Source organism: Canis lupus, chromosome 32 (assembly GCF_003254725.2).
Source record: "Canis lupus dingo isolate Sandy chromosome 32, ASM325472v2, whole genome shotgun sequence".
In the NCBI taxonomy this organism is placed as follows: Eukaryota; Metazoa; Chordata; class Mammalia; order Carnivora; family Canidae; genus Canis; species Canis lupus.
In genome coordinates this window covers 32,059,640-32,086,724 of record NC_064274.1, presented here as the reverse complement: position 1 = coordinate 32,086,724, position 27,085 = coordinate 32,059,640, and the positions used below count along the sequence as shown (strand labels likewise).

Below are 27,085 nucleotides of genomic sequence, written 5' to 3'. Positions count from 1 at the left end.
TACTAACAAAAATTATTTATTTATTTATTTATTTATTTATTTATTTATTTATTTATTTATTTTTAAAAGATTTTACTTATTTATTTATTCATAGAGACATACAGAGAGAGGCAGAGACACAGGCAGAGGGAGAAGCAGGCTCTATGCAGGGAGCCCAACGCGGGACTCAATCCCTGGTTCCCAGGATCACACCCCAGGCTGCAGGTGGCGCCAAACCGGTGCACCATCAGGGCTGCCCAACCAAAACATTTTATACATCTAACTCCATTGCTATCAAAATACCAACAGCTTACAGAACTGGAGCAAATAATTCTAAAATTTGTGTGGAGCCACAAAAGACCCAAATAGCCAAAGCAACCTGGAAAAAGAAAAGCAAAGCTGGAGGCATCACAATTCCAGACCTCTTGTTCTATTACAAAGCTGTAGTGATCAAAACAGCATGGTACTGGCCCAAAAGTAGACACATAGATCAATGAAACAGAATAGAAAATCTAGAAATAAACCCATAACTATATGGTCAATTAATCTTCAACAAAACAGGAAAGAATATCCAATGGTAAAAAAAAAAAAGACAATGTCATCAACAAATAGCATTGGGAAATCTGGACAGCAACATGCAAAAGAATGAAACTGGACCACTTTCTTACACCGCACACGAAAGTAAATTCCAAATGGATGGAAGACCTAAATGTGAGGCCTGAAACCATAAAAATGGTAGGAGAGAGCACAGGCAGTAACTTCTCTGACATCAGCTATAGCAACTTCTTTCTAGATTTGTCTTCTGAGGCAGGGGAAACAAAAGCAAAAAATAAAACACTGGGACTACATCCAAATAAAAAGCTTGTGCACAGGGACGCCTGGGTGATTCTGTGGTTGAGCATCTGCCTTTGGCTCAGGTCATGATCCTGAAGTGCCAGGTTCAAGTCCTGCATTGGGCTCCCTGCATGGAGCCTGCTTTTCTCTCTGCCTATGTCTCTGCCTCTCTCTCTCTCTCTCTCTCTCTGTCTCTGTCTCTCATGAATAAATAAATTATTTTTTTTAAAAAAAGCTTGTGCACAGCAAAGGAAATAATCAGCAGGACTGAAAGGCAACATACAGAATGGGAGAAGATATTTGCAAGTGACATATCTGATATTGGGTGGTATTCAAAATATATAAAGAACTTGTAAAACTCAACAGCCAAAAAATAAATAATCCATTTAAAAAATGGGCAGAAGACCTGAACAGACATTTCTCCAAAGTAGACATACATATAACTAATAGACACATGAAAAGTTGCTCATTATCACGGAAATGCAAATCAAAACTGCAGTGAGAAATCCCCTCACAGTTGTCAGAATAGCTAAAATCAATAACACAAGAAACAATATGTGTTGGTGAGGATGTGGAGAAAAAGGAACACTCATGCACTTTTGGTGGGAATGCAAACTGTTGCAGCCACGGAGGAAAATAGTATGGAAGTTTCTCAAAAGTTAAAAATAGAACTACCCTAAAATCCAGCACTACTAGATCTACCCAAAAAATACAAGAACACTAATTCAAAGGGATACATACACCCCCTATGTTTACAGCAGCATTAATCACAATAGCCAAGATACAGAAGCAGCCCAGCATCCATTGGTGGAATAACGGAGAGAAGATGTGCTATTTATACACAATGGAATATTATTCAGCCATAAAAAGAATGAAACCTTCCCATTTGCAATGACATGAATGGAGCTAGAAAGTGTAATGGTAAGCGAAATCAGTCAGTCAGAGAAAGACAAATGCCGTATGATTTCACTCCTATGTGAAATTTAAGAAACAAATGAGCAAGTGGGAAAAAATAGAAAGCAAGAAACAGACTTTTAAGTATAGAGAACAATCTGATGGTTACCAGAGGGGAGGTCGGTGGGTAGATGGGTTAAATAGGTGATCGGGATTAGGGAACACACTTGTGACGAGCACAAAGTGATGCATGAAATGGTTAAATTACTATATTGTACACCTGAAACTAATCCTGTATATTAACTGTTTTCTTTTATAGCTGCAACCTCTTCCTTTTGTGCTGTGCCAAAGATGAAACAATTGTATGACAGGCTAGCATCTTTGGGAGTTCTAGAGTCTTCATTCATTTGTCAGTGCTTTTCCATTGCCATGCTCTCAGATCTCCCTACTCACATCGAGTCTTTCTTGTAAAGACCAGGTAGAGCCACACAGACATAAAAATCTGTCCGCTTTCTAGACTTTTCTCAAATGCAAAACAAAAACTGTAAACCTCCAGGGGAGGGCCATGAAACCATTCTGTTCCTAGGACCCAGTCAAAGATCTATTGCCTCAGCGTGTGTGTGTGTGTGTGTGTGTGTGTCGGGGTGATGGTGGGGGAGTGGGTCGTGTTGGACCTAGGCAGAGATACAGGTCTGCTGAAGGAGGGGTAGAAGCAAAAGCCATTTGTCACAGAACTTCGAACAGGAAGCCCTTCGCCACTACCATGAGCCCTGCACTAAGGAAATAGGAAAGGGGTTCTGGAGGAGTAATAGAAAACTCCAACCCGACTACCAAGTGTTTGATTCCTGGGCCAGGGTGAGGCAGAAATACTGAAAAAGCCCATAGCCAAGGTCCTGAAAACTCATAGCCTGCCTAAGGCCAAAGATAGACAGGAGACATGAGAACCCTCTCTATCCCACTATGAGCTGCCCATCAAGTAATAAGCAATGACAGTCTAGTGCTGGGGAAAAAGGAAACAAATAGCAAGGTGGTAGATTTAAATTCAATTATATAAGTATTTACATCAAATATAAATGTTTCTACCACCCCAGTCAGATGGCAGACTTGGTTAGACTGAATATAAAAACAAGACCCAATTATATTTGCCTAGAATAAGTGCAACTTAAATTTGAGAACATATACCAGCGAAAAGAAAAAATGTCTCACAAAAATTAGCCTTGCATTAGCTAATTAAAAGTAAGCTTGAGTGGCTGTATTCATATGAGAGAAAGTAGACTTTAGAGCAAGAAATTTTACCCAAGATAAAGAGAAGTATTATATAATGATAGAGATCAACGTATCAGAAAATATAGTAATCCTAAATATCTACACACCTAATAACACAATTTTAAAAAACCGAACCATAAACTGATAGAAATGAAAGTGGACAAATCCATAAATATAATTGGAATGTCAATATTCCTATCCCAGTAATTGATAGAAAAAGTAGACCAAAAATCATTAAGTATCTAGAAAACCTAAACAATCAACTTGATCTAATTGTTATGTATAGAGTATTCCATTCAATAACATCAAAAATATTTTTAAGTACAGATAGAATATTCACCAAAGTAGACTGTATATAGAAATCTTTACCAATTTAAAATGACTGCAGTCATAAAAAAGATATTCTTCAACCACAAAAGAATTAAACTGGACATCAGTAGCAGAAAGTTATCTGGAAAATCCTGCAATATCAGAAAATGAAAGAACACAATTCTAAATGGGTTCCTTGGGAAAAAAGGAAATTATAAAGAAAATTAGAGAATATTTTGAGTTGAATAAAAGTGAAAACACAACATATCAAAACTGTGGGACATCTGAAGCAGTTAAGAGAGATATGTATAGCATTAAAAGTATATATCATATTAAATGTCTGTATCAAAGGAAGAAAATTCACAAATAATGACCTCAAATTTTACCTTAAGAAACTAGAAGGGCAAAATAAGCAGAAGGAAGGAAATAATGATAAGAACAGAAATTAGTGAGATAGGAAACAGGAATATAAAGAAAGTCAATAAAATAAAAAGCTGTTTCCTTGAAAACATGGATAAAATTGTTAAACTGCCAGCTAGACTAATTAATAAAAGATAGAGAAGACATATTACCAATATTTGAAGTGAAATAAACACAATTACTACAGATCTCACAAACATGAAAAGGAAAATAAGCTAATGTGTAAACAACTTTATGCCAATAAATTTGATAATTTCAAAGAAATGGAAATATTCCTTGAAATATGCAAAATACTAAAGTTCAACAAGGGATAGATCAAGTAGATAGATCTATTTAATTTAGATAGATCTATTTTTAATAGATCAAGGAATAGATCTATTAAAGGAGTTGAATTAGTAGTTAAAAACTCCCCACAAGGAAAATTCCAGTAGTTAAAAACTCCCCACAAGGAAAATTATAAAATATTATAATAATATAATATTCCAATTATATTTATGGATTTATGGCTCCACTAGTGATTTCAACCAAACATGTCAAGAAGAAATATAAGTATAGATGTAAATGTCTTCAGCGAAATATTAGCTAATCAAATTTAATAATATAAAGAAAAGATAACACATTATAACCTAACTGGATTACCCTAGGAATGTAAGGTTGGTTCCAGTTCAATAATTAATCAGCATAATTCCACATATTAACAGACTAAAAAGAAAAATACATATGATCTTCTCACTACATGCAGGAAGAGTATTTGGCAGCATTTAATATCCATGCGTGATAAAATTTTTTAGCAAATGAGGAATGCAAGGAAACTTTCTCAGTCTGATAAATGGAGTCTATTAAATACCTACAACTACTATCATACTGAATGATGAAAGAGTGAATATTTTCTTGCTAAAACCAGGAGTTAGGCAAGGATATCAGCTCTCACCATTTCTATTAACATGGAAGTTCTAGACAGTGAAATAAGGCAAGGAAAAGAAATAATGGCAATGCAGATTGGTAATAGGCATTCTTTGTCTTTATTCACTAATGACATAATCTTACATAGAAAATCTCAGTGAATTTACAAAAAATATAGTAATGCCAATAAGTGAATTTAGCAAAATTTTAGGATATAAGATCAATATATAAAAATGAAATATATTTCTATTATACTAAAAACAAGTGATTGGAAATTGAAATTAAAAACATACTATTTACCAAAGCAACAAAACCATAAACTACTTAGGTAAAGCTAAATGTACTTAATTTTTTTCCTTTCATTTTCTGTCCCTAATCCCATTTCCTCTCCTCCACAGACTCTAGAATTAGTACATGCAATACATGCTCTTCCAATACACTGTCCTGATACCTATTAAGAAATATACGTATCCTTGACAAAATAAACAGTGGTCTTTGCATATATTTATCATTTTTTAAAAAGATTTTTAAAATTTATTTGACAGCGCGCGTGAGAGAGAGCACGTGAGCGTAAGCAAGGGGATCAGCAGGCAGAGAGGGAGAAGCCGTCTTCCTGCGTAGGAGGGAGCCAGATGTGGGGCTCAATCTCAGGACCCTAGGATCATGAGCTGAGACAAAGGCAGATGTTTAACCCGACTGCGCCACCCAGGTGCCCCTCATTTTTTAATGTAATGAGTATAGCGCTTGTTCCATCCACCCAATCCTGGCATTTCATGATCTGAGTTACAGTACACCAATGGGTTCTAACAATTCAAAACTTACAAAACAACAAAACAAGACACAATCCTCAAAGGTTTAAGAAGTAACTGAGAATTGCTACATTGGAAGACATGTACATACATTTGTTATTTTGTTTCTAATATGCCCCAGGAAAGTATTTGTTTTATATTTTTTGAGAATTAACGGTATTTTGAAAAATTATATACTTTGGTATTATATGAGAAATAACTGAAAAACAATTTTGCTCTACTCCTACCCCCACACCTTTTTAAAGTGAGAGCTTGACATCATGATAGTGTAGAAATTATTCGGACACATTCCCATTATATATCTAGCAGAAGCTGCCACCTGCAGGCAAAAAATAAAATAACAAATCACTGGTCCTTTTTTCTTTTTCTTTTTTCTTTTCAAATAAAGTTGAATTCATTATCAATACCTATTTTTCTTAATTTAAAATAATCTGGCTCTCTCTTTATTTCACTGATTTACTGATATTTCCTGCTTTTCCTTTGTTGCTAGTTTTTTTAAAATTCCCAATTCTCATTTGTTGTTTTGAGCAACATCATCCTCTTCACCTCCCTTAATCTATTTTCTGGTACACCAAAAGACACCTGTGACAAGATTTCTAAACAATAGTGATTGGATTTAAGAATTTAATTTTATATTATTTGATATGTAAATAGCCCTAGGTTATGTGACATGCAAAACAATAATTTATCTCAGACTGTACTCTCCAAAGATTACGAATATGCTTATTTGTTTTTTGTCTTCACTCATCCATGAATTATTTTTAAGTCTTAGATTCAGCTTTAAGAAATACTGGAGTAAATTCAACATAAAATCATGAACTTTCATTGTTTCTCTTAATCTCTGTGTTTTTCTTAGATTGAGTTGCCATCCTTATTTCTTTCTCAAAGTTTCTTTGTTCTTGAGGTTATTTTTCTTTATGTCTACAATTAGACTATAGTTAACTGAGATTCAGTATGAAGCTCCATTGACTGGATTTGAATATTCTGGTATCGGTTGCTTTCATTTATTCTTGAAAGGGAACACCTTAATTTGCAGTAAGGATAAAAACATTTGTTTAGGACATAAGAGAATTATACCTTTAAATATTTAACTAAAGCATTAGCAGTATGAATTAGTCACCTTATGAGTCAGAGTCACCTATGCTCTGCTGGATAAAAAAAAATCAATCCTAACGTTTTAGTAGTTTAACACAGTATATGATTACTTTTCATTTACAACACAGTCCAATAGCTGTTGGGACATCTTCCTTCTTGTAGATCCACAGCTAGAACATGTGCTATTCATGGTCGCCAAGGGAGGAAAGAAGGCTCCAATAAAGCAACCCAGCCTTATCTGTCTCAGCATGAATGTGACATTCATCACTTCCACTTACATTTTATTGTTCAGAACCTATTATATGACCTCAAACAAACTGTAAGGAAGGCTATGAAATTTACAGAAGCCCTGGCATGTTTGATGAGAATTAATAGTCTCTGTCACATTGCTTTTATTGTTAATCCTTGACTTTTTCTTTCAGAAAATAGTGATATATGAAATAGAGGAAATTTTTCCAAACAAAAGAATTAGAGTCCTATTATAGAACTTCCAAAGTTCACTTAGTCAAGTAAAATTTGGAGCCAAATTAATATATATATACAAGGTTTATTTTCAATGCTTTAACTATAATTATGCTAATTAATTGATTTTAAAGGGCTTGTGGAGGTTTAAAATTATGTTCACAAATTATTTGCTATTCCTCTCTTATGAAGGTAGGGCCTAATTCACCCCTTTAAGTGTGGGCTGGAATCACTTTATATTAATAAAATATGGTGGAAATGGTGATATGTGACTTTCAGGACAAGATCACAAAAGTATCATGGCTTCTTTCTTGCTCTCTCTTTTGGGTCACTGATTTCTGGGGGAAGCCAGTTGACAGGTTTTGAGGATACATTAAAAAGCTCTATGTATGTTCAGTGATGAATTGAGGCCTCCTGCCAAAAGCCATGTAGGTGAGCTATTATAGAAGTGGATCTTGTAGTCTCAGTTAAGCCTTTGGATGAATGTAGCTCTGACAATCTTATGGAAATTTCTGAACCTAAGTCATCCAGCTAAGCTGCTATGAAATTCCAAACTCGGAAAAACTGTGAGATAATAAATGCTTCTGTTTTAAGGCACTATAATTTGGGGGTAATTTGTTATGCAGCAGTAAATAGTTAATTCAGCCTTATAAAATAATGTCTTCTTTATTGGCTTGTAAAATAGTCCTAATAAAGTGCTAAATAAAAATGTTTTAATTAGCACTTTAACACTTCTAAGTAAAATTTGAGTACTTGATGTGTATGGGGGAGGAGAGGGACATGAGGGGTTGAGAACTGTTATTCAGCAATTTTATTTTCCTTTTACAATGTTATATTAACAAATAACTCAGGAGACAAACCAAGAAAATTTAGATGTTTTTGTTGAAATAGTCAAAATACATAGAAATTGAATAAACTACAGTGTACTTTCAATATTGAAAAAGGATTATAATTTTAAATCTGTCATGATAATGTTTAGTTTATGTTAATAAAAACACAGATTGCACAATCTTTGTGTATAATATAGAAGGAAATATATTGATGGATATTAGAAGTCAAGACTTGGGTCATATTTCTCTATGCTGTCACACACTTGCTGTAATACGTCCAATTTGATATTTGAGGCCATATTGTTGCCAGTTTACTCTGTGTGGTAGTTCAAGCTTGGTGATAAGAATTCTACAAACAGCCAGAACCACTATACTGTTACAGTAAAAGTTTGTAAAAAAAACCAAATTTGCTGATATTTGTGTGTCATATTACTTTTCTTTTAGTAATAAGTTCCAAAGTAAACTTTAAGAATTAGTTTACCCCTGAAGAGATTTTAAATATGGTCTGTATTGCATTGGGTTAAACATGCTATTTAAGAAGTAATAATATCATCATGGTCTCCTAAAGAATCAGCCCTCATGATTCTTATGCCATTGGGTCAATAAATTTAGGCAAGCTCATAATGAAATTAAAAAATTCATTGAGATATAACTCACATACCACAAAACTCACTGCATGAAAATATACAATTCAGTTTTTAGTGCCATCACCACTAGGTTGTTATAATTCCAGAACATTTTCATCACCTCTAAAAGAAACTCTGTATCTATTAGTGGTCACTCCCAATTCCTCCTCCCCTCAGCTCCTGGCAAACACTAATCCACTTTCTATCTCTGGACATTTCATATAAATGTTATCATGCAATAACATGTGGTCTTCAGTGTTTGGCTTCTTTCATTTTTTTTTTTAAGATTGTATTTATTTATTAGAGAGAGAGTGAGAACAAGACAGATCACAAAGGGAGAGGAAGAGGCAGAAGCAGACTCGCCGCTGAGCAGGGAACCTGAATGCGGGGCTCGATCCCAGGACCCTGAGATCATGACCTGAATCGAAGTCAGAGGCTTAACTAACTGAGCCACCCAGGAACCCCGGCTTCTTTCATTTAAATGTAATGTTTTCGAGGTTCACTTATGTCGTAGCATTTATTAGTATTTCACTCCTTCTTATGGTAAATAATATTCCATTTTATGGATATACATTTTATTTAGCCATTCATCAGCTGATGGCCAAATGTGCTATTTTTGCTTTTTGTTTATAATAATCCTGCTATAAACATGTACAAGTTTTTCTTGTGGATATGTGTTTCATTTCTCTTGGGTATATATGTAGAAGTAGAACTACTGGGTTATATGGGAATTCTAGGTTTAACTTTTTGAGGAACTACTAAACTGTTTTCCAAAACAGCTGCATGATTTTATATTCCCATCGACAATGCATGAGGGTTCCAATTTCTCTGCATCCTTGCCAACCAGTGTTAGTGTCTGTTACTAATTATAGTCATTCTCATGGAAGAACTAGTATCTTGTGATTTTCATTTTTATTTCCTAATGATTAATGACGTTGAGTATCATTTTAGGGACTTATTGCCTGTCCATTTGTATATTTTCTTTGGAGAAATGTCATAATGAAAAGTTTAGAAATTTCTCATGTCACCTACTAATCCAAGACATCAGTAGGTATAGGTACAAATGTTTTAAAGACATTTTATTTATGAAATATTAATTTGTAAACTACTCTTTGTTAGCTGCATCTCCTTCTCTAAGACCAGCCTTGAGTAGATAATATATAGAAATTAACCATGTTAAAGCATCTTAGGGGTGCTACTTATCCAATTTTGTACTTCCCAGACACCTCAATATCCAGGGGCAGGGACCATTTAATTCAAGAATCTGTAATAATGCCTGATAATAAGGGTCCTTTAGATGTGGCATTAATGAAGAAAACAAAAGAGATTAGTTGAAAATGAATACTGTTTAATGAGAACTGTATTTAGTTTTCTATATTGTTGACTTAGGTGAAATTATATTCAACAACTAATAATATATAGTGGGAATATTGATATTACTAATTTTATTTATTTTGATTTATTGGTTATTCATTATTTTTTGTTTTCAGAGAAATTTAAAAATACATATTTTTGTGATTATAAATTAGAAACACATTTACTGTAGAAAATTTGAAAAGTATAAAATACAAAAGAAAAAATCCAATATTAACATTGGTATGAATCCTTTTAGATGTTACATGCATTCATTTAAAAATTGTTTGCTTTGTTTTTTAAAACTAGTTAATGCATACTCATGAAACAAAATAAAAAGGGTGCACAGTGAAATGTTAAGTCTCTCTTTCTTCCCTGTGTCCCAGTTTCTCTACCCAGAAACAACCTCTTTTATCAATGTCTGGTGTAATCTTCCAGAGATATTACACACATATACATAATACATACACACACAAGTGTTTTAAATTCCCCCTCTTTCAGGTATTGGTGAAAGTTATAAATCACGGATGATTTAAGACAATGGTTTCTTTTCTGGCCCAATATAGTTTCTTTTACTTTTTACTTATTCCACTTCTATTGGTCCTATTCTTTGTCTATTATTTTGTGGGATTATCACTTTGTGTATGTTTCAAATTCACTTTAAGTTCTGAATTTTTATAAATGGTATTCCTAAGAAAGTTTACTTCTACAATATGCTCTGTAAAAGCACTAGAAATTCCTATGCCACCATTTTGCTGATGTCCTCCTCCATCTAAGTATAGTCTAACTTTATCATATTCAGCCACAGAATCGGATTTATAACCTATTTCTACCTCTTGCTGTTGCTATTAAAACTTTTACATTTATTTCTGATTTCTTCAGCTAGATTATAAACTGTAATAGTAAGTACTAGGCCTTGTAACTTGTATTTCTTAGAGCATGCAATGTCTGTGTTGCTTTGCAGATTGTAGGTGTTTAGTATTTGTGGATTGAGTGATTCAAAAGAAAAAGCACACCTCCAAAATCTTAGCAGAAAAACAAAACAAAACAAAACAAAACAAAACCAAAATCTCAGCGCAGAATGCATATGCCAAGTAAAGTCACAAACCGCTTCCAAAGAGTTCTCTTCTCTATCAAATGTCTGGATAACATACAGGTAAGAACTTTTTACTTTGACCATTGTTTTGAGAGAATATTGAAAGAAGTAATAAACCTTTTAAAAATCTGTATTTAAACTTGATTTTTACTTTTGCAGTGTTTTAAGTAATAAGCTCTATATAAATTGACATGAAAGGAAATAAAGAAAGCGGAGGTAGGGCTTGGTAGATAGACAATTAATTGTCCATAGATAAGCAAATCACTTGTGAGCTGGACCAAATTTTTTGGTTTCAGCTGCTATGCCTAACTCCCAAGGCTATCCAGAGTGTGGGAAAGCCGGGTCGAACAGGTATGCAAGGCGCTTTGAGTATCACAGAGGATATAAGATTTAAGAAATAAGAATTTGGGGCTTGTTATTTATTTGATCAGTTAGATTAAAATAGGCATTATTGTCGACTTGAGGGTAAAAACAGACTGCTTCCGCAGATGACCCAAGAGGGCTTCAGAAGGAACTTCTTTCAGCCTTGGTTTGGAATTATTCCTTTCCTGCCTGGCATTCTATTATGGTAGGATTTAATAAGCAGCAGAGGTAGAGAACTTTATCAAACATTGTTCTCAGGGGTTCCAGAATTTAAACTGATCCCAGGCATGAAAACAGTTGAAGAAAAAACTGTATAAAAATTAGGTTCAAAGTAATTTGACAATAAGTTCTCGGTTCAAATAGTTTTCAGTGTTACAACTGACCTTTCCATGACATTAAGTTCATTTTCTCAACAACCAATTATGCCATCACCTTTGGGGCACTTTGGGCCCTCATAGACAAGGTGCAGTGTAAAGAAAACAGCTCAGCATCTGGTCCTTATTATCCTTTTTGTCATCCAGGCATCACCAGGTTTTCCCATCTGTGTTTAGGCCTGACCACTCATGCAATTTTTATAGTAGCGAGTGAAAATAGTTTGGAAATTTCCATCTCGAAGTCCAACACCTCATGGAAAACTTTGAAACGCATTTTATTTATTAATAGAAACTCAGTATATTAACATTCTTAGTATGTATTTTTGTAGCTTTTCTATTTCATTAAATAGATTATCCTTTTAAAAACCACTTTTCTCCAGGCAGGGAACAGGTAGAAAGTAGAGAAATTTAGTGCACTTGAACGCACAAAATAGCATATATTAAAAACAATAACCTTGTATTATTAGTGTACAGGTAATATAGAAGATAAATTAAACAAAAATATTAAATAAAAATATGTCCACCACTTGAAGGTCACCACTATTAGCACCTTACTATACTCCTGGAATATGTTTATAGAAAATTAAATGTAGTACACATTTATAATAAAAAATATATTTAATATATAAATATAACCAAATTAATTTAAATTTAATATTTAACCCAACTCAAGATTTTTTTAAAACCTTGTCTGATAATATTTTGCCTCTTTGAGAGTTAGATCAAATTGACAATTTACAAATAGGAAAGCCAAGACCCAACCTGATTCCTAGAGGGCAGGAGTTAAGAAATACATAGTAAGTGCAATTCTTTTCTCTATTATGTCATCTGTTCAATGTACAAATAGTCTTCATAATAACCATTGGATATTCAGAGTGACCTTCAAAGTATGATATAGAGTATCCTGGAGATATTTAGGCAGAAATGTTTTCAAATTCTCGTAAGCCAGAGGTCTCTTACTAAGAAAAAAACAGGTGCTGCTGTCAGAAGCAGCTATCAAATCTTGTTAAAGCCTTACACTCCAGAGAGTAACCAGTACCTGTTATTTCCTCCTGGGAGGGGGCCTCTCATTGATATGAAGACATATTGAGGATGTTCCATGGCTAGGCAGGAGTACAAATGGGGTTGCCAGGTTGCAGGACTTCTCCCTGCATGCTTCCTCTCCAGGGTCCTCTAAAGCCACAGGGCCACATTGATATCAACCCTGGCAAACTGACCTAAAAGACTTTTTAAAATGTTTTGGGGCCTCTGAACTCTCTTATTGGTAGACTGTCTCTGAGATTAAGGCTGTTCCTTGAGAGTTGGTGAGGGAAGGAGAGGGTGTTCCTGTACAGTGTTTACCAAAGCAGATAATTTTCAACAGTGGTGAGGCTCTTCAGGTCCTCTAAGCCAATAGACTCTTACTGACACAGCCTGATCACTTCCAGGGTGTTCTAGAGGCACACCCCATACTTACTAGGAACCTCTACAAGTATGGGGTTATGTCGAACACAAAGACCCTCTTGAGTGTGAACTAATCGCTTTTGTATTGCAACAAGTAGATTCCTATTATTTCTTGCCACCCCCCGGGAAAATTATTAAATGTTGATCGGATGCTCACATGGAAAATTACAGATCGATGTTTTACAAAGGAGAGTGAGTTGATGTGAATTTTATATTGCTGCTATAAAATAATATATAAAAAGGAAGTAAAACAGCAGAAGTCATTAGAAACTCATGATTTATAACATAAATTATATTTATTGTAAAGGGGATAATAGGTAGTTACTGACATGACTAAGAGATCAGGTAGAATTTATTTAATTACTTTTAAAAAAATAAACTTTTAATTTTAGAATAGTTTTAGATTTACGGAAAAGTTGTAAAGATTACACATAGGGATCTTGTATATCTAGCATGCAGTTTCTCCAATTGTTAACATAATATTTACACATTTACACAGTACATTACATTTGGTGTAACTATTGAACCAATATTGATACACTGTTATTAATTAAAGTCCATATTTTATTCAAATTCCTTAGTTTTCCCTAGTGTCTTTTTTCTGTTCTAGAGTCCTTTCCAGGATACCACATTACATTTGATCATCATGTGTCATTAGTCTCCACTTGTCTAGGACAGTGTTTCAGACTTGACTTGCTTTTGATGACCTTGACAGTTTTGAGGAGTACCAGTCAGATATTTTGAGTTTGTCAGATGTTTTTCTCATGATCAACCTAGAGTTATGGTTCCTTGAGAGGAAGACCACAAATGTAAAGTGACATTCTCATCATATCCTATCAAGGGCATATGCTGTCAACATGACTTATCACTGATAGCATTAAGCTTGATGACATGGCTGAAGTAGTATGTGCCAGGCTTCTTCAATATAAAGTTGCTCCCTCTACTCTTTCCATACTGTACTCTTTGGAAAGTAAAAGCTCACATTTAAGGGGTGGGAAGTAATGCTTCACTTTTCTGAAGGGGCATTATCTCCATAAATTATTTGGAATTATTCTTCTACAGGAGATTTGTTTATTCTTTCCCATTGATTTATTTATGTAATTATTGTTTAATCAGGATGAACTTGTGGATATGTATTTCATACTTTGGGTTATAATCCAAAACTACTTTATGTGTTTTCTTGCTCAAATTGTTCCAGCTTTGGTCATGGGAACCCTTTCAATTGCCTCTTATATTCTGTGTCTGTGTGATTTTAGCACTTCCTTACAAACTGGCACTACAAGTTATCCCAGGTTCATCTTGTATATTCCCTGCCCGGTCCTAGAATTGGCCATTTCTCCAGTGATCCTGGGTTCCTTTTATGGAACAATAGTATTAGACATGAAAATCTGGGTGCTGGTGTGCTGGTTACTACTGGGACGTTGTTATTTTTAAGTGATCTCAACTTGGATATACATGGAGTGTATATTATAGGCAGAAAGACTATCTACCCACCTCCCACCCCCAGGTTTTATTAGCTGGGTCTATGAAATAAACTGACAATAGACAGATTGACAGGAGAAAAGGTGTACATTTATTAATTGTTATTGCATGCACAGAGGTATCACAGGAAAAAAAAGTGAATACCCCCCAAATCAGTGAGAGTTGAGAATTTATACACTATCTTAATAGAGAAAAGGGAGTGGAGATGTAGGGATTTGGGGACAGTACATGATCTTTAGGGGAGATAATGGGCTCTTGGAAGAATAGATAGGTGATATGGTCGTTTATGACAAAGTTTATCTGGGTGTGGTGTCGAATTCTAATCTCCTCTCTTATGATAAGAGTTAACGTTCCTTGGTTGGTGAAACAGCCAGGCAGGTTATGACAATTGAGTTCCCTTTGGAGAATCTGTCTTTAGGTAGAAAAAAGGGAGTTCAGAAAATGCCTTTCCCTGCATTTGCTGTCTTTCAAGTGCCTTTAGCTCAAAATAATCAAGGTACCAAAGTGGCATATTTTGGGGTGGCATGTCGTGAACTCCTTCAGTACAAATGCTCTATCTATCTATCTATCTATCTATCTATCTATCTATCTATCATCTATCTATCTATCATCTATCTATAATATAATGTATAATATGCACACATATCTATACTTATTTCCATATTTTTAAATCTGTATCTATATTAAACTGAACATGAGAGTTCATACTGATGTCCCTTGTTCTGTATTTAAAAGAAAAAGTTGGCAACAGATGGTGTCTCACAGCAAGTTTTATTTCAGTCTTGTTCTGATTGTATGTGCCAAATCGACTCAAAAAATCATTGTTCATCCTCTGGACCTCCTCTGAAGATTAGATTGCTTTGAAAAGCATAGTTCTGCTGGGAAGAAAGTGCTGCATTGAACTAGAAGTGCAGTAGACATTAGGGGTATAGAAGAGCCAGGCAGGTGGTGCAACAATCTTGTTCTTTGAGTAGGTGCCAATGGAGATATGAAATATCAAATATAGATATACTTTGAGGATACAGCATTATTATTTTTCCTGGTATGAACATTTCTGACAGTAACTGATGAAGAGAAGTGACTCACCTGGTAAAGGTAGTTTTAATAGCAGTTTATTATACTTGACTTGGCAGAGATGAAGCAGGAGCACCTAGCACTAGTAAATGGTATCAGTAAGGTGCTTGTAATTTAAGACCAGTATTAAAGTTCACGTCTTTTTGTGTCTGAATCTTTCTGCATTGCAAAAATAATGTCTTCTTTGTTAGTTTAGGGCCTCTCCAAACCATGTTAGTGGGAAAAAAGCCCATGCCATTAACTTGGTGTCAATGATATGGTGAGAGAAGGAAAAGCACAGTAGATTTCCATTACAGAGGGAAGTGATTTTGATGAGCAGGTAGCCAGGCATGGAGCTCTTATGAAATGTTTCTTACAAGTTGAAAAAGGGAGAAACGCCTGAGGAGAACTGTATTTGGCCAACATCAGCTCTATCTGAGCATCTTATAAAAATATCTGAAAGCATAAATTGACAGTTAAGGAAAATGTGGGAGAACCTGTTTTGAAATGCATTAGGAGATGGCACTAAAGATATGCCATAGCTTTTTATAAAACATTCATGTCTGTAAACATCTGATTTGAGAAACTGCCACTTTCCAGGTAGGGAGAATTGTTTGAAAGAAAAGGAAATAAGAAAGAGGAACCCAGTAATTGAAGATTTGCTAAAACAAAGATTAGCTAAGATCATGCTAAGCCTTTAACATGTTTTCACAGACTAAAAAGACAAGACTATGAACTATTAATATTCTTGTAAACACTTCATATTAATAGTGTTTACTGGCTTATACTATGTAGCTATACACAAAATGTATCCATGTGTATAGGTAGGTACAGGATTTTTTTTTAATTTTTATTTATTTATGATAGTCACAGAGAGAGAGAGAGAGAGAGAGGCAGAGACACAGGCAGAGGGAGAAGCAGGCTCTATGCACTGGGAGCCCGACGTGGGATTCGATCCCGGGTCTCCAGGATCACGCCCTGGGCCAAAGGCAGGCGCTAAACCGCTGCGCCACCCAGGGATCCCAGGTACAGGATTTTTTTAAGTGAGAGTAACATACAATTATAATTATCTTGGTAACACATATCTAGTTTGTATTGAAAACATGACATAACAGATCAACAGATTAGTCTGAAATTTCAGTTTGAAATCAAAGCAAGCTAATGTTTGTGATTCTATAAACATAGCATAATACTCTTGGCCTAATGCAATTGGAGTAAGACAGAAAAATATTCTTGGAATTGATTTTATTTTGTGAATTTTTCAAGCCCACAGCAGAATTACCCATGCACTGGTGAGTGTAATTCTGCACATAAGTTTTTACTAAGGCAAAGGAGCAACAGAAAATGCATGGGATGGTAGTACGTAGATGTTTAAAGAAAACATAGTATCTCATTAAAGAAGGTGTGGTTGCACAGAGCACATTTATTTCATTTGTTCATCAACTCTTTAGGTTCTTCATTCCTGCTTTTTATGATCATTTTGATTCATGAATCACTAATAGTTGACACTAATAAGAGAATTCAGAAAGATTTCAATCATGAGGATTTGGGATTACAGCATAGAATTTCCTTGCATTTATCAATATTTTGTCAACAATAAAATAGATCAGGACTTTTATGGCTCTCAATGTATGAGCTTTCTTCCATGGATAGTGAAGAATGTCCTCTCTTAAATATGACTTTATACTTAATAATAACAACCAGTATTTATTGAAAGCTTGCTATGTGTAAAGCACAACAGAAAGATAGGCAATTATTTTTTTAATTATGTTACCCCATTTTATGATGAGGATCTTGGATTTTAAAGAAATGAAGGTATGACTTATACAAACCATACCATTCGTCAATAGCAGAACCAAGTCTTAAATTCAGATCGTTTTATCTGGAAGTTGGTTTGCATATTGTTTGAATATTTTCATATAACCAAAGGGGTAAATCATGCCTAAACACTGCTATAGTTTCAGTATGTAACTGGCTTGCAGCCACTGTCTTGCTTGATCTTGCCACCACCTAAGATTCCAGGAATAAAAATAGCAGCTAAAATTATACTTAGGGGCCCCCCAAATATTCTGTGCCAAGACTGGAGAAAGCTCTTTTTAAGTGCCGACTCAATTACCAATTCCGGTTGCTGAGAACTTTTGTGCTAAAATTAAATAGGAAAGTCATGATTAGGGCCAAATCTCCAAGTCATAAATCAGTCACAATAGTGTGTTGGGGGTTGGGGAAGACACAGCTTCTTTACAAGTGAGTTCTGCTCTGCTGTTGAAAATCTTATTTTAAACATGCTCCAAAAATTTGAGAATTAAAATTGCTTTGGAACTTGGTAAAGAGGCCAGAAAGCACAAAGTCAACTTACCTATATCTAGGCTTGAACATACCCAGCTTCCAAGACACACCCTAATTAGGATTTGTCCTGTTGTCTTGTGAGGCCCTATCTGAGGGACTTATTAGCTTATAGATCATCTTAACAGTTTATATATACAATATCTAATGGATTTCCTACTCCTAATTTTAAGTAATGGGCTTTTCTGTCAATTATTTGTTCACCTGTTCCTAGTAGCTTCAAGCCTTTGCTGAATCCTGGGCATAATGCTTAGTCAACTAAAACTTCATTGTAATTGAAGACCTGAATCTTACAGTAGAAGCAGGCAACACAACAGACTAAAGCCTCAACCCGTATTTTTTTAAAAAATCCATCTTGATTGATGTGTTTATGATTTAAATTAGTCATCTTCATATTGTACTCTGAAGAGTGGGGTTTTTTGAAAGTGACTCAGGTATCATGGAGGGCAAGGTGAGAACAAGAATGGATAGTGGATGCTGTATTGGGCAGCTCAGATCCTCTCTTTAGAGCCAAAGGATTTACTCTGTTAACTGCTAGGAGGGCTGCCAGATGACAAGCCCCAGCTGTCAGCTCTCTTTGGGAACTGCTTTTGGCTGAAGAGCTCTCCTGTCCCAACATAGGTCAGTGATTAAGGGCTGTCTCTGTTTGAGGGCACCCCATAGCGTCACTGAGGCCTTGCTGTGACTGTATTGCATACCTCCCTTTGTTTAACCCTGTTTCTTTTATTTCCTTCACAGTTGCTGATCCCAGAGCACTCCCTAATAAACTTCCTGCATGTTAATTTCTTCTGAGTCTGTTTCCCAGGGAACTGGACCTACAGCAAAATCAATTATAGCAGCTCTGCTTTTATCATTTATAAATATTGGCTATTCATGTAAGATTTCACTTAGGGCAAACCAAAATAAAAATCTTTGAAAGCCACTGATCTAATGTTTAAGTAAATGCTCCACCTTATATGAAAAATCATTATTATAGTTTTATGCAAGATCAATGTAAGTTAATCCTTCCAAACCAACAGCTAAGCCCTGTATTTTCCTTTTGCAACTGTTTCTTCTTAGCCTTTATTTGTATATTGCATTTACATATATACTTATGTGCCTGATAAAGCTGAAAATACACTAAATAATGAAATCGTAGGTATTTTTGGTATTACATATGTAAAACCAAGAAACTATACAACAGAAGCAATTGTAGCAGACCAGAGAAGGGCATTCAGTAGATGGCATATATACTCAAATATTGATAGAAGTTTTTACATATCCCATCCCCTACTCTCAAAAAATAACTAAGAGTTTGTCTTAAAACAGGGTATAAATAAGGATATTGTAAATAGAATTTTCATTCTTCTGTAAAAAACAATTCACATTAAAAAACCTACCATCAAGTAGTTTCTTGTAATAAAGCAGTAAAGGAGTAAATCAATAACAAAAAAGGACCATGGTCTTATGATAAAGTTCATTGTATTCTGTGATACATTGGAAAGCTATCAAGGAAATTTCCAACTAATTAAGTTGCAGAAGGCTAAATGATCAAACTTAAGCTGCTGAAAAGATAACTCAAGTTTAATAAGCATGTGTATGACTAAGTTCTGGATCTTAGCAGGTCCCTGCAGAGCTCATTCACTAATTCTAACTTACACAAGAGTCAAGGCAACAAAGGAGAAATACAGTTTGAATGCAGAGGTTGATCTCGAGCTAGGTTTTCCTACCACCTGGGAAGCCATACACACATCAGGCCTTAGCTTTTTGCTGCAGCATTAGGGATGATTCACGCTCAGGTACGTTGTTGCTTTAGCAATTTCCGAACTGGATGTGGCTGTAATTAGCTGATACACAGAACATGATATCGGGAGTCAGAAGAGAGACTCAGGATGCAGGGTTGTGAAAGAGTATTATTTATTGGAAAAGTAACAAAGTACTTTATATACATGTTATTTAACATATATGATCTGGGCGACTAAAACATTTTAGAGCGGATTTATTCTGCAGCCTGAAATACCCAAGCTTAGATACTTGAGAGTTCCTGATCACAACTTCTGAGTTTTTTTTAAAAAATTAAAATTTAGTAGATAAAAGTCCATATTGAAAAATACTGGAAAAATATGAAATTTAGGTAGCATCAGTGACCATATGCATTCTAAAATATTCCTTTTGAAGAAATAGTGATTCCACTAAGTACAACACTGAAAATACATAGTCTCCTAAAAATATGCAAGTGTATAGTAGTAATACTGCATATGCAAATAATAGCAATATTCTTCCATCAAAAGTGAATAAACCTTATAAATGATAATATATACATCAATTCACTTTCTTTATGCACTATAAGCATACTTTTGGAGTGAAAGAATTCTAAAATACAACCAATGCTAAATTTTTGTTAATGCACCACAGGAAGTACGTGAATAAATGAAGTTGATTTATTAATTTGCCAAATATTTTGAGCATGTATTATGTGCCAGGCATTGTGTTAGACAATGCAATTTATGAACCAGATAGAAATGTTCCCTGCCCTTGTGGAGCCTATTGTCTAAAGGAAGAAGCTGCCAGGGGTGCCTGGTTGGCTTTGGTAGGTTGGGTGGTGGACCCTTGGTTTCCGCTAGGGTAGTGATCTTGGGTTGGAAGGATAGAGCCCTGCCTTGGGCTCATGCTCAGTGCTAAGCCTGCTTGGGATTCTTTTCTCCCTCTCCCTTTGCCCCTCCTCACTCCTGTGCATGTGTGTGCAGGTGCCCTCTCTCTCAAATAAATGAATAAATCTTTTTTAAAAAAGGAAGAAACTGACAAGCTATTACAATATAGCATGATAAGTGCTGATAGGGGAAGTGCTGGGTTCTCTGAAAACACACGAAATATCAAACTGGAGTTAACAATCAGAGAAATTTTCCTGGGGGACATTATGTCTAAAGGTCTTAAAGTTGTGGATATGTTAGTCAGTTTGGGGGTGGGGTTAAAGAGAGAAGCTAAAGCAGGTACAGAGTTCTGGAAGTGAGTAAGCACATCTCTCACAAGGAACTGAAAAAAAAATTTCAGTAAAGCTGTGTTGGAAAGGGACAGTAGTAGTACAGAGAGATGAAGCATGCAAGAACCAGAGGGGCCTTGTAAAATATATTAAGGAGTAGGGTCTTTATCATAATGGAAACAGGAAGCCATTGGCAAGATTTAGGCCAAGGAAATCAGAATCATGATTTAGAAAGAGTATTCTGATTATAGAGTGAAAAATGAAGGCAGGGGAGACCAATTAAGATCCTGTGATAGCAATCTAGGGAGATGATGGTGATATGAACTAAGTTAGTGATACTGGGAATCTGGGAGAGGCATAAAGATTAAAGACGTTTTTTAGGAAGTAAAATAGACAGGACTTGTCAACTGGTTATAAGTGGGCAGTGTAGGAGACAATTGTTATTTGCTGAGATTGGAAAAATAGGAAGAAAAAGATGGTTCGGGAGAAGGATGCTGAGTTCCTTTTTATTTTATGTATACCAGATCTGAGGTACTAAGGGATAGGCAGGTACAAATATTGGGCAAGCATTGAATGTGTGGATTTTATATTCTCAACTGGAGATACAGATTGCAATGGTAGCTGAAGCCATTGGGGTGGTGACATTGTCCAAGGCAATGTGCAGGGTGATGAGAGAATAGGCTATGTTTTCCTTATATTCTCCTTGGCCAAGTCTATTACTGGAAATATTAACAGGTATGAAAGTCTTATTGTTTTCTCTTTTCTGACCTTCTGAAGCCATGAATTGCCAATAAAAACATTTAAAATAACCTGAAATCAGTAAACATTTATAAAATAACTGTTAATATACTCTACAAACCATATAAACAGCCCTTGATTGCTCAATACCTAGCTTTGACTATTTTGAGCTTTCTACTTTACAACAAACCTTTATGCTGTAATTTGCCTTCCATCAGTTCTGTAACTGTTTATTTCCTGATCATTTGGATAGCCTTTAATGGATGTGCAGCTCAGTGACAGCCCAGAGAGATTTTCTCTGATCAAAACATGTGATTATAGAGATGTGTTTGTGTTGGTCAGAAGACAACCATAATTCATAATTACCACATGGAAAAGATCCAAATACAGTTTTGGATGGATTGATGGGAATTTGCCTCAATATGCTTCCTTTTATATCTGTAGAAGTCAAAATAGGGATGTGACCTCTAGAGTGGCTAATAGGTGGCATGCAGACATATGTTTAACAACTGGCTTGCTAGGAGAAATGGGCCCTGATTTATTGTGTTTGCCAATTTTGGTAGCATAAATTCTCCCCTCATAGACCATTTCAAGCTACCAACTGATGCCACTGAAGGAGGACTAGGGGGAAAGTATGTGTAATTGTTATTTGCAAGTAAGTGCAAGCTGGCTCCAGTACACTACTGGACCAAGTATGATTTGACTGGTGGCCAGGAATGGGAAAATACCTTGCATATCACAGCTTAAGATATGAGAGGACTGAATTCTATAAAACACTGAGTTTCTACTTTAAGGAAAATTGACTTATTCATCTAGCCAGTTTATTTGTAGATTTTAACCTTTTCCATTTTAATTGAGAACTGTGATATGAATGATGCATACATTAATAATCTAATAATCTTAGCATTGTAACTTCTATGTCCTTATTCATAAGGAATAACAGTTTCTAAAACTGGCTTGGATCTGAGATTGAAATGACTGAGAACCATTTTCCATCTAATTTCTTATACCATGAACCAAAGAAATAACCAGTTTCTTTTCATTTCAGGGCACAAGTATAATCTACATTCTAATATATTTCATAAAAGAAAATATATTATTTCTATAAAACAAGCAAAGTTTGTTTTTTTCCCTACCAAAGCAAACAATTTGATGGTATACTGCTCTAATAAAAATTTTAGAAAGAATAGCAGCAAAATATCTCATTTCTTTATGTGATTTAATATATACCCTATTAACAGCAGTGTGCAGATACATAGTATTGACAGTATACTTTAAATCATTACTATTCAAACTTAAACATTTTTTTTCAATATTAGCACTGGTGGAATTAGAGCTATTATTATGCATACTGTATCTTTTTTATATTCCAAAGGAAAAATTAAAATTCTTGGTAGCATTAGAAAAGAGTGCACTTTTTAATATTTAATGCAGATATATAAAATTTCATTACTTCTATTAAAAACCTCTCAATTCTACTGTGCACGAATGAAGACACCTTTTCAAATAGCTTGCCTTTATGCCAAATTCATAAAGGTTTCTATAAAAATATTTCAAACCCAATAAAAACACAATGATATAGTACAAAGTCTTTCTCTTTTGTCAAACTTTAAAAGGTCTGTATTTATACAAATCCACAATACTTTTTAGTGCCCTTCAATTGGTATTTTTGTTCAGGGGTTATCTGATTTTAGAAATTTAAGTTGAACATTTTTCATCAGTTTTCTGCTTCAGCATGGAAGACACTGAGAACTTATAAATTTTTAAAACAGGATTGGGTAAAAACTTTTCAAAGCAGAATATTAAACACTTCATATACTTTAGTAACTGCGCTACCAAAGATAAAAATACTGAATTGTCCCATTTCCCTCTTATAACTTGAATTTCTAGATAATTATCTTTAATACTCCTCCTTTGTCTATATAGAAGGACTCTGAGACACAAGTGTACAGATTTTAGGCTCTTTAACAAAATCCAAAATATCACTAAGCCATTTTCTATTTTTAAAGTGTATTCAAAGAAATATAAAACCCCAAAGTGCTGAATTAAGACAAATTAATAACATGACTGGTAAATTAATGATTTGGCTTTAGCCTTAAAGGAATACTATTACATTGGCTGTTAAATTTCATTAAGCATTTGGTTTTATACCGTAGTACTGTATTTTCCAACACAGATACGAAAGAAAATGAGCTGATTTTTTTTCCTTAAAGGCATAGTAAAATATTTCAGCCATAATACAAATCAATTTTTTTGGGGGAAATATCCATGCCAAGATAAGAAAGAGATTTTTTTTTTTTAAATCTTAAGATAATTGTTATAAAAGAACTATAAAATGTAAATTTCTGGAAAAAAATACATGGAAAATGTTTCTCTAGAAAAAAAATACATAACTTGTTAGATACAAGAAAATATAGCATTACCATGGGGTGCAGCCAGCAATAGACATGGCTTATGAGACTTAAAAAATTCACAAAAGGTAATTAGCACCAAAATTGTCTAAAACTTCAAATGATGTACTGAAGTGATTTGAGGCCCAAATATTGCATCATAAAAAAGTTACATATACTTTTCATCCGTGATAATAAATATATCCTTTTCAATCTTCAGAAAATGTGCTAGGTTTACTGATTTTCATCACAATATTAAGGTAGTGTATCATAATTACCATTTATATTGGTTTGGCTGAGCAGGAACAATAGACATCCAAATTATTTCTCAAATAATAAGGGGTTATTTGGTGGGTGTGGTTGGGGGCAATTCTCCCATTAAAACTTATTTTTTAGTTCCTTGTTTCATCCTTTTTCTTCTAAAATGTTTTTTGGAATTCTTTCAAGACCTATATTGCCCAGTTTGAATTCCATATCCCGCTATTTTCCTGCTCACTTTTTGGTGGTGTTAAGATTTGGCATGGGAATAAGGGAAGGGTGTTTAAAAGTGGGCACAGATCACAGTAGTAAAGACTTGAATAAGCTACAAAATATATTTTCAACCCTGTTATAATCAAGAGTTGAGTTTAACTTTAAACAACATCCACTTACAAATTACAAAACAGCACACAATTTGAAACAAGGCAAACTTCTCGGCTTCCATGTAGTGAAATATATAACTTCACTAATCACATATATGGCTACCAGATGTCAAACAACAGCTTATTCGGCCATATTTTACTGTTGCACATAAATAATGACAAGGCAAAGAACAGCAACTAATCCAAGAGCTTGTAGGCCAAGGAACCACAGCATAATCCAAAAGAAAATGACTATTACTGGTTCCACAATTCTTTCTCCAAAATACATCCTTGTGAAGCCCATGTCGATGAGGCTTTTGTTCAATTCACCAAAAAGTGTTCCCATCTTTTTGTAGTCATCTCCAACAGGCTCGCCAGTGTGGTTTTGTGATTCTTCAATATCCTTTAAAACAAAAACAAAAACAAAAAACCACAAAACAAACATAAACATAAAATGAGAAATAGGTGAAGGTCTGTAAGAATAATGACTATCTCATAGTTCTCTGGGCTGATAATCATTCAGTAAATATTTGGGAATGTTCCTTTTGATTGACCTATAGAACAACCATGTCTGTGCCCACCTTTCAGGAATATGGAAAGCACTGATTTATTGATTTCTGTAGAATCAACACTGGACCCTCAACTACCAGAACACTGATTTGGAGATTTGGAAAGGAGCTGATTTATTTCCATTCATTTTCTAGTTTCCTGAGATTACAAAAGAGGAATTGTGTTCATACTGCCCTTATCCTTTACCATGATTTCAAAATAACCTTCCTACCAACCTCCAAGCCAGGGACCCAGAGTGCTCTGTCTTGTGTAAGTAAGCTTTTTAGTCCATTCCCTTGACACCGAGATTTTAAGGAATGTAGCCTCAGCTGACTTGAGAGAGTCTTGTTGCTAAGTATTGAGCAATCCTTAAGCCATCACTGCTGTGATTGTTCAGTCTTAGCCCTAGCTAGGGAGACCTCATTGTAGGCCCTTGCATAGTTTCTTGTCCAAATTCTAGAAATGTCCTAAGTGCAGCTTATTAATCTCATCAAGAGAAACATAGTTTTCAAATAGGAATAATTTTGTACAATAAGTCCAAAGTCAATCTAGGATCTGCTCCTAAGAAAATGTCCAAAAAAAAAAAATCCATATGTACCCAATATACACACCAAAAAATGTTTACTATTTCCAAAAAAGTTTACTATTTCTATTACCTCTCAATCTTATTACAAGTAAGGCCTTCATGCCAGTTACTGAGCTATTGTCTCTCAGCTTGAAACCAATCCTTAAAATTCTACAAATATTTCTGGCTCCTGTTCATCTCTGCCAATAGAGGGATCAATGAGACATTGCACAGCTGGAGAAAAAAGAAGGGATTTGCTCTTGTATACTTCTGGTGGGTTTGTCGGTGCTGTCAGTTTTGTTCTAGCAACAGTTCTTCTTCACTCTGGTAGTAGAAATTTCTTCCACCAGCAGCCACTGGTTTCAAGTTGGGGATTTCCCAACACTTGCAGAATCAATCTCAATGTGCCATCTTGAGACACTAGATCCAATTTGTGGGCACCTATTCCTCAGATATCTTGTTCTTAGTTCTATGGGGTCCCCCCTCTGAGCACAGAGACACTACTACTGGGTGAGAAACGATGGATTCTTGAAAATCTGAGTTTCAACTCCACAGGGCCTTTCCCCAATCTTCTCAGTTTTAGTAATTCCAGCTCTTTTCTTTGCTGCCCTGGCCTAGGAGTGGTGGCTGCTTCCAGCTGTTGTTACCTACATGATTTTTAAATTTTAGCATACTTTATAATCCCCTAGAGGGCTTGTCACAGCACAGATTGTTGGACCTATCATCAGGGTTTCTGATTCATAAACCAAGCTAGGGCTTGGAGTCAGAATTCGTATTTCTAACAAGTTTCCAGTGGATGTTTATGTTGCTGGTCTGGTGACTATCATTTGAAAAATCACTGCCTTACTGTTCTCTTTCTGCCTTTTCCATTCTTCAATGCCTAATTAACAACTCTTTAAAATAAATTATCTTTGTTGAAAATATTGGTATAATTTCTCCTCACTAGACCCTAATACAGCCACAAAAGAAAAACTAGTCATGTAGGTGACATAGTTGTCATCATAATTTATTAAACTTAATTGTATTTAGAGTCATGAATCAAATCAGTAATTGTTTACTGAAGACCTATTAGCTCACTGTAGGTACAAGATGGAGAATTATTCATATAACAAAAAATCTTTAGGTATAGGTATAGGGTTTGACATAATAAAAAGAAAGTCCTAAGTATCATTAAGTATGCTATCTATGCCAGAAGAAAGTAAACTTAGAAGATAAAAGTCACCTGCCAAAAGAGCCAATGAATTTGAGCAAGTTTTGAGGCATTCGTCAAATATATGAATCAAACTGAGATTCCTTTAGTAGAAACCAAAGCTTGATCATTTCAGTCATC

General features: G+C 34.9%; 1 protein-coding gene and 1 long non-coding RNA gene across 2 annotated transcripts in view; one reads left to right on the top strand and one right to left on the bottom strand.

Moving 5' to 3' along the window:
- The first annotated feature begins 5,110 nt into the window (after positions 1–5,110).
- On the top strand, positions 5,111–19,235 carry LOC112671666 (uncharacterized). Its single transcript, XR_007407721.1, has 3 exons — positions 5,111–5,314; positions 10,745–10,936; positions 18,673–19,235. It is a non-coding gene; the product is annotated as an uncharacterized LOC112671666 (long non-coding RNA).
- A 578-nt stretch (positions 19,236–19,813) lies between these two features.
- The window catches only part of FAM241A (family with sequence similarity 241 member A), a 44,208-nt gene continuing 36,936 nt past the window's right edge, over positions 19,814–27,085 (bottom strand). The window contains exon 2 of the mRNA XM_025465928.3: positions 19,814–25,044. Within this exon, the coding sequence (XP_025321713.1) occupies positions 24,799–25,044 (246 nt within the window). The 3' untranslated portion in view covers positions 19,814–24,798. The remainder of the gene's footprint in view (positions 25,045–27,085) is intronic.